General features: G+C 35.9%; 1 protein-coding gene across 1 annotated transcript in view; it reads right to left on the bottom strand.

Moving 5' to 3' along the window:
* Positions 1 to 629: 629 nt before the first annotated feature.
* Positions 630 to 9381, bottom strand: part of GLP2R (glucagon like peptide 2 receptor) — a gene marked incomplete at its 5' end in the record, with an annotated part of 56506 nt that continues 47754 nt past the window's right edge. The window contains one exon of the mRNA XM_007482980.2: positions 630 to 4565. Coding sequence (XP_007483042.2) covers positions 4230 to 4565 — 336 coding nt within the window. The remainder of the gene's footprint in view (positions 4566 to 9381) is intronic.

Raw genomic sequence — 9381 nt, 5'->3', positions numbered from 1 at the left:
GGAGACATGATAGAGAAAAGAAAGTGCCTGGCCAAAAGCCAGGTTCCAGGTGAGAGAGATAGAGAAGGAAAGGAATTAAAGATGGAGCTTGGCCAGAGGCCAGAGGCCAAGCTCCAGCAAAGACAGGCATCAGTGAGAGCTGAGATCCAAGTGAAAGAGAGGGGCAGAGCTTGCTGTGGCCCTGTATTTAATCTCTTTGATATGCAAATATACACAATACATAGGGATGATTATTATTGGTTAACAACAAGGTATAGGTGTGGTTTCTCTTAGCCAGGTGAGCACAAAGAAACCTGTTTTCCCGCCTAACCTGGGGGAAGCTGGGGTCAAGGGTCAGAGGCTTTCCCAGCCATGCTCAAGACTGAGCATGCTCTCTTCTAAGCCACTCTGTACATACTAACTGTTTCCCTTGCCCATAGCTAGGGGTGGACTGCTACAATTTAGAATATTTTTCCATGGTTATATAATTCATGTTTTTTCCCTCCCCTCCTCTCACACCCCTCCCATAGTCAATGAGCAATTTCATTGGATAAAACATTAATTTTAAAATACTTAATAATTTTGATTAATGTAATCAATTTGCATTGATAATTCAATCAGTCATGACTCACCATAATTATAGAGGGACAGTGATGAAACATGTCACCTGCCTTTGATAGATAAGTGAAGAACTTGGGATGCAGAGTAAAACATATTTTTGGACAAGATCAATGTGGGAATTCATTTTTCTTATATTTTAGAGATAGATCAATGCAAGCTAATTCATGTCCCTACCCTTTTGAAGACATGGGAGGTCTACAAGTGTTCCCTATTGCCCATATTTAAAGTTGTTTTTTTCCCCTGTATTGTATACCTATTTTTTTTCCTCTTTTTTCTGTCTTTAAAAAAGTACTATTTGTTTTATGGGATAGTTCTCTAGGTTGGAGAGGAGGAAGTATTGTGTGAAAAGTATGGTGATATAAAAATACATGAATAAAAACCAAAATAAAAAATTAAATGATGTTAATTGGTTATCAATGATGTTATATAACTATTGTTGATAACATTTGGAAGAACAACAAAATGGCAAATAAAATGAGCTGATAGTGTCAGAGAAGAATAACTGAAACCTCTTGAGGTTACCATTAGAATGATGGGAGGTGGTTTAACCAGCTGAATTGATGGTAGATATACAAATTGGGCATATGATATCTAGAGTATATTCTACAAGAGTTTGGTTGATCTTTTTAAAATTTTTCAAAGAGGAGAGGAAAGATGAAAGGAAGAAGGGTTCCCCTCCCCACACACACACACAAAAGATAACAGAACAGAAAGTAGAAATCACAGAATAGTAGCACAGCTTTGAAATTTATATGTTGAATTTATTTACTTAGAAAGAAAAACAAGCTTCATGTGCATATAAAATCCCATCCATTTATTCTACAATGTATGGAAATGTCATTTTAATCTGGTGTTTAGTTTAGTATAAAAATTAAACAACTTAAAAAATGAATTCAATACACAAAACAAGGACCCCTTCAAATTTAGCCTCATAATTCACCAACATCCTCATCCTCAATGACCAACAACTTCAATATACCACAGCCTACACAGAATCAGGTTTAATTCTTAGATGTTACCATCATCAGTTTCACTTTTTTAAAAAAATCATAATCTTCTCTACTTTCATCTCTCACCTCTTTCCTTTTAAATTTATTCATCTTCATTTTGACCTCCAGCCCTACTCTGTTCTATAGATTTATTACCTATGTTCTGGCCTCACTTTTCCATTCTTTTTCCCATATTTCAGTTATCCACTGTCTTCTGCCCTTGTGTTTTTGTTTCTAGCTCCTATCACTGTTCAAATCCTATCAATTCTCAAGTTACTTCTACCATCATTCATCACTGCTTCAATGTTAATGCTGTGGAATGCCATGGAGGAAATCATATAACTATGCAGATAATTCCATTAATATTTGCTAAAAATTCATGTTAATAACTAATAGACCTTTCTTTCTGTGTGGCAATCCTTTTATTTGTTTTCAATTGACTTTACATCATAATACCCACAAGGAGCTATTCCAAACATTCTCCTCTCTTCTTGTGTTCATCTATACAACTCCATCTTCTATTTCTGAGTAGATGGTTTTCCCTTTTCATTTTAATGAGAAAATAGAGACAATCCATTATGATTTGTATAACCCTTGGAAAGGCATTTGGTCCTTTGTAGTCTCAGTTTCCTCAGTAGTAAAATAGGAATTGGCCTAGATGGGCTTTAAGCTCCCTTCTAGCCCTATGTCTTATGAAAATCAAGACTTCAGGTCTTGAATTTAATGATTCTATGATTTCTCCCACCATCATCTCTCAGAATGTCTTTCTTTATATCAGAGGTTCTTAACGTGAGGTCCATGTGGGCAATCTATGAATAAATTTCATTGTTTGTGAACTTTTATGAAAAAAATACTTGTTTAGTTTCACTAATCTTTCTTTCCTTTGTAATTCTTTGTATTTTCTTTATGCTTTGAAAAACATTCTGGGAAAGGAATCATAGGTTTTAACAGATTGGCAAGGGGTCCATGACACACACAAAAAAAGATTAAGAATCTCAGCTTTATACTTTTACTTATCCTTTCATCTCTTGCTATATTACAAGTTCTCTCCAGAAAATTGCTCATTAGGTCATTCCCTTTTCTTTTTTCCATATAAAGATTTTCTGACACCTCCTCTGCTACCCAAGCCTTTCACATCTTTATAAATCTTCATATTAGTTTGCCTTCTCTTCAAGCAATATTACTATATATTTCTCCCACCTTTCACTCTCAAGTTCCTAGAAAGAATTGTCTGTTCTTGTTTCCTCCATTTCTAAGGCTACTAAACCAAAGTAACCACTTTGGTCTTCTAGACCATGGATCCTTTATCTGTGAACTTGTTTTTTTTGTTTTGTTTTGTTTTGTTTTGTTTTTTTACTATTTTGATTATTTTATATACATATAATTGGTTTCCTTTTTAATACTATGTAGTTTATAGGCTCAAAAAGGTTATTCTGAGGAGAACTCTATAGGCTTTATTAAACTGTCATTGGGGTCCATTACACAAAAAAAAAGGTTGAGCTTCTCATTTTAGACTGTCTTCACTTCGTGATTTATGGTTTTATTGATTTTTTACTAGTTTATCATAAAAGATTATTGTGTTTTCTTTCTTCAAAGAATTGGAGATCCAGTGGACTTTTAGAATTTGGAAGGATCTGTCATGAGATCTCAAGAGTTGGAAGAGCTGGAAGAGTTGGCAAAATATATCAAAGTTGAAGATGAAAGAGGAAAAATGACAGGAAATTGCCTTTTTCTCTTAAGAATGGAGTTAAGGCTCAGAATGATTCCTTTACCAGTTCCCTCTATATTATTCTCTCTGGGCCTCAGGTAGCATCATCTATAATATTAATATGTTGGACAAGATTATTTCTAAGGTACCTTCAAGCTCTGATATTCCATGATTCTATGACAGTTCCAGAAGAATGAATGCATTAATGAATGAACATTGAATAAGTGCTTGCTATTTGTGAGCGCATTTACCCAACTGGCTGTCCAGTCCCTTTGTCCTATATTCAACAAATGGAGATTTGTACTAGAACCCAGATAATAGGATTTAAAATTGAAATGCATTTTAACACCTCCTCCTCCTCCTTCTCCTTCTCTCTCTCTCTCTCTCTCTCTCTCTCTCTCTCTCTCTCTCTCTCTCTCTCTCTCTCTCTCTCTCTCTCTCTCTCCCCTTCTATTCTCCTTCCCACCTACCCCATCTTTCCCCCCTCTCTTTTTTCTTCTACCTCTCTGTCTCTTTCAAGTGAACAGGATGTTTCTTAAGGAGAAAACAAGGGGATGCAGTTAACAAGAAATATCTTCAAATCCACTTTTCCATATTCAAAGCTTTCTCTTCTTATATCACATTAACCTTAACTTCCAGGTCATAGCTCATGTCCCATTGTTTGTGTCTGAAGAGTATGTACTCAGGATTTACTGATTGAGAATTCCAGGACTATCTGAAGATGAGCAGAACTGTGTCTATAAAGTATTTGGAGACTTTTGAAAATAAATGATTACAAGAAACAATAATACTGTACTATACTTGATAGCCCTGGTTTCTTCTTTTCCGTCTTCCTTTTCCCTGTCTCAGAATTTCAATTCCAAGCCTTAGGAAAGAAAGAAAGGGAGAAGAGAAGAAGAGCAAAATCCTTTAAGCTTATCTTACAAAAGCCTCTAAATTTCACTATCTTCCAGAATTTCCTCTGTGGTGTCAATAATAGTGAAGTCACCTTCACTGCTCTCAGACAGACTTCCCCTAAGAAGGGCCACTTTACCTCGATGTGGCTGGGAGCTAAAAGTCCTTTGGTCTCTTCCAGCCAAGTGTGGAAGTTGCCCACCGCTGTCAGGCCTGTACTCTCCTGGTCCCTGATTCGCCCCAAAGTGCTGGATTTCCTGATTCTTAGAATGTTTTTGAAAGTACTTGATATTCTTCTCAAGAACACAACCTACACAACTGATGTGATGGGCAAGCAGGAAACGAATCCAATACTTCCGCAACTCAGCTTTCACCTGTTGGGGAGATAAAGATGACATTGGCTACCTTATACAGGTAATATATGGAGGAAATAAAGTAATGAATGCTGAGTGCTTTGTCAACTTTGTGAAGCTAGACATGCAACTATACTCAAAAGTCTTTAGCAGTATCCAATGGCCTCTTGAGCAAAGTTTAGATTCCTTTACCTATCATTCAAGAGCCTCTATAGACTAGCAACATCTTGCCTTTTCAGTCTTAGCTTGTATTATTCTCTTCACCAAACCCTTCACCAAATTCCTGCCAAAATGGACTTTCTGTGACTACTGGGAAGATCTTACATTTTTCTCATGTCCGTAACTTTGTCCTTAAACCTGAAACATTCTCCCTCTCCTTCTTTATTGGTTGAATTCCTATTAAATTATTAAAAACAATTCAAACATAATTCCTTCAATTAAATCTTTCCAGATCCCCTAGTCAGTAATAACCTTTGTCCCTCAGTCTCCACATAATACTTACTTATATAATTCTCCAAATTATCTATTGTGGAATAGTTTGATTATAGCTATCTAAGTGATCCTAAATGGTCATATATAAATGTTTAGACCTTATCTTGCCCACGTACACACACTCAATGATACATTATATTCTACACATAATAGAAGCTTTTTTGATGAATGTAAGAATTGGATAAGTAAATGAATTCATGAATGAAAATCAATATTAGTAAGTCTCCTTAGATAGAAATTTATTCTAGATTATAAATACTCAACTGTTGAACCACAAAGCTCAATTGGTTGAAATATAGGTGTCTGAAATTAAGGATATTATTCCTATCTGGACCAGTTAGTTTCCAAGAGTTCTGTCCCTCATCTGTATTATTGCTCACAGGTGAAAATAGGCAAAAGCGTATGGATGAAATCTCACTACTGGCAAAAAAGAAATCACATAGAAGTTGTATAGGAGAAAGGAAGTATTTTTATACTGCTTGTTTGCTTAGAGAAGGTTTGCTGAAAAAAAATTCAGAGAAGCTTCCAAGTGAGGGTGTTTGGGAAACAAGGAAATGGAAAGCAACTGTAGAATAATAGAGCACAATATTTGAGGTTGAAGTAATTGGATTCAGATCCTTCCTTTGCCCTTAATTATATGACCTTGGGCAAATCCATTCACCTATGGGGACTCTTTCCTCCTCTATATAAACGAGGAAGATGGCTTGGAGAACATCTCTCTACTTTAAAAGTTATCAGGAAGAATGGAAATTTTAATTACCTTCAGAAAGATTTCAAGGCCAAAAAAAAAAGGAAAAGAATATTAAAAAGGCCAATGAGAGTCCTAATTTGTCCCATGAGATTGGAAAGTTGAAGAAGCTAAATAGGTAGGTACTGGAAGGCAGAGAAATGTGATGCAAAGAAGAAAAGGAAGAAGTACCACTGTAGAATTAGAAATACATAATGCATATGAGGCTTTTCCCAGGGTTGAGAGGGTGGGAGTGAGAGAACTAGGCCTCTAGTTCATGGGAGAAGAGAAGAACTTATAATATATATCCATGGATATGATTCAAGGATTAGCTAAGAAGTGTTAGAGAAAGATGAAATGAGTAGTGGTACTTGGTAACTTCCTGATGTGAGCTACTGATGAAGATGTTTGTTGATCTGTTATAAATAATAGAAAGGTCTGTTAATTTCCTGGAGTAATCCAGCACATTGTGGAAAATCTCATGAGACTTGACAGATTTAATCACTATTACCCTCTTTTGTTAATTTACGTGGGACAAATCATACTTCTATTTGATTATGAAGACTTACAGAAATAAGTAAGTAATAAATAAACCTTAGCCACACAGATAATATTCTCATCACTACTGCCTATTGAAATCTAGGGTTTCAGTAGAAAAAGGAAGATTAAGAAGTGAACATATGGAGCAGTTTGGTAGCTCAGTGGATTGAGAGCCAGGTCCAGAGACAGGAGGTATTAGGTTCAAATCTGGCCTCTAGACACATCCTACCTGTGTGATCCTGGGCAAGTCACTTAACCCCCTTACCTAGCCTTTACCATTCTTCTGCCTTGGAACCATTACACAGTATTAATTTTAAGACAGAAGATAAGGGTTTAAAAACAAGGAATGAATAGCTAGTTAAGGTGATAGTATATGGGGATGGAATTTTAATTTCTGCACTATGATTTAGGAATTGAATAGGAATGACAAGATCCTGGCCAGAGATGGAGTTCTAGGGTAAAGTATAAGTATGGTAAAGATGTATTTGGTTGGATTGTTGCAAATATTTAGGAGGGAAAGAAGAGAGAAGGATTAAACTGCCAAGAATATCAATCTAGATAATAGGAGGAGGAGTTGTAATGCAGGAAGGAGAATAGCAGTAGTAATGTCTAGAATTTTGTAGGAGACAAAATCATAGAAAGGAGGGATAAATAAATTCACAGCATCATTATATACACAAATGGACAAAAGTATGAGTAAGTTAATGCTAACACAAACTTGACTTGATAGGTGTTATTGAGACTTGGCAGAGTGGTTCACATGGCTAGAATATGGCTCTGGAAATTGTTCAGTTGTTTCAGTTATGTCTGACACTTGGTAATTCCATTTGGAGTTTTCTTGGCAAAAATATTGGAGTAGTTTGCCATTTCTTTCTCCAGATGATCTTATAGATGAGGAAATTGAGGCAAACGGGGTTAATAGACTTGTCTGAGGTCATACAGTATGTTTTTTAAGTCAAATCTGAACTTGAATTTTTCTGACTCCAGGCCTGGTACTCTATCCATTGTGCCACCAAGTATCCTTATTCAAAAATAACAGTGTAGTAAAAAGGAGGTGGAGTAGCATTATATATTAATATATTTAAGTGAGAAAATTCAGGAACTAGAAGAATAAAATATGTCAAAAAACTTTGGAATAAAGATGCTTGGAGGGAGAAAGAGAGATGAAATACTGTTATTACTGCTTCTTCTCAGTCTTATTTGCTGTCTTGCCCATTTAATTATTAGTGTACCCTAAAGCTCTATCCTAATCCCTCTTCTTTTCTTTTAATATTCTATTACTTTGGGTCTCATCCTCTCCATGCAATCATCACCCCTATGAAGATGTTGCCCAGGTTTCTAAGTTGCAGCCTCACCTTATCAACTGCCTACTGGACATTTCAAACTGGATGTCCCATGGACAACTCCAACTAAACATGTCCAAACAAACTACACACACACACACACACACACACACACACACACACACACACACACACACACACACAACTTCTGAGGACCTTAACATCCTTCCATTCACTCAATTATACAACATCAATGTCATCCTTAAGTCCTCCCATCTACTTTCCCCACATTTTCAAACAATTGCCAAATCTTTTGATTTCTATTTCAACATCTCTCACACATATTCCTTCCTCTCTACCCATGCAAACCAAATGCTCCTATTACCTCTAACTTAGATTATTAAAATAACCTCCTGGTTGTCTCTCTGCCTCAAATCCCTCCCTGTGCTAATACATACAGCCACTAACATGGTTTTCCTACTGTGCTGGTCTGGGCATGTCATCATACTGCTCTACAAAGCTAGAGCTTCCTTGAATCATTAAATTATATCTCTTGGATAAAATATAAACTATTTTGTTTAGAATTTCAAGTTGTTTACAACCCTGGACCCTTCTTATCTTTTCAATCTTCTTACACATTACTTCCCTTTATACACACTTTAAACCAGCCATACTGACCCACTTGCTCACTCACAATGTTTCAGTTTCTGTGTCTTTGCCTTGGCCATGCCTTCCATGCCTGGAAAGCTATTCCTCCTCAACTTGTTCCTTAGAATCCTATTGAGATCACCAAGAAAGATAATATAAATAGAAAAGATTAAAGGAACCAGGACAGAACCTTAGGATCCACTGGTTTTCTTCAAGACTTTAGCCAAAATGTCATTTTTAGCATAACTTTTCTGATGCATTCAACAGCTAATGTCTTGCCTTTTAAGGTCAATTTGTATCTATTCTGTATTTTGTACATACCATTGATGTGAATGCCATCTACCTCTTTAGAGGTAAGTTCCTTGAGGGCAAGCACTGTTTTTTGCTTTTGCTTTGTTTCCACACTTAGCCCCGTGCTTAACACATATTAACCTTGATGATTGGTTAAGTGATTGATGGGAGTATGATACAAATCAGAGAAAATAATTAATGGCTTAAGGAAATAGATTGGAATGGATGCATGATATAATATTGATGGGATAATTTAATTATGTAGAAATCTCCTGGCATTCTCTCACTGCTCAAAGAAAAGCAATTCATAAAGTCTTGCCTAACCTTAATAATTTTATCTTTTAAATTTTGTGAAGAAAAATTTGGGGAAGTGCTTTTCTAGATTTCATTCTGATCAGCAAGGAAGATTACAAAATACCAAAATCAGAAGGGATCCCTGAAGCCACCTAGTATATCCTGTACCTATAAACAAGAATCCCTCCTTACAACAACCTTGACCGGGGAAAACAAGAAAGGACAATTCTGAGCATGCTCCATGTATGTAAAGCTATTTATATGCTTACTAAATGCAGGGGATACAGAAACCAAAATGGAACAGTTTTTGATATTCTTTTGAGGGGGAAACAACATATACAAACATAAGTAAATACAAAATAATGGGAGAGGGGTATTTGCAAATTGGGGAGAATGACTATATAGTCCAGGAAGCTCAAGTTGACAGAATCAATCCCTTCTGACAAATATTTATTAAGCACATGTTATACGCAATACTAAATATCTAGCTAGGGATTTAAAGATGCTCCTTCATATCAGAAGAGAGAGAAGACTTGCAAATAAATAATTATAGGATTAAGTA

This window comes from Monodelphis domestica, chromosome 2 (genome assembly GCF_027887165.1).
Source record: "Monodelphis domestica isolate mMonDom1 chromosome 2, mMonDom1.pri, whole genome shotgun sequence".
Taxonomy (NCBI): domain Eukaryota; kingdom Metazoa; phylum Chordata; class Mammalia; order Didelphimorphia; family Didelphidae; genus Monodelphis; species Monodelphis domestica.
Note: the sequence above shows the minus strand (reverse complement) of the source record. Positions and strands in the feature narration are given on the sequence as shown.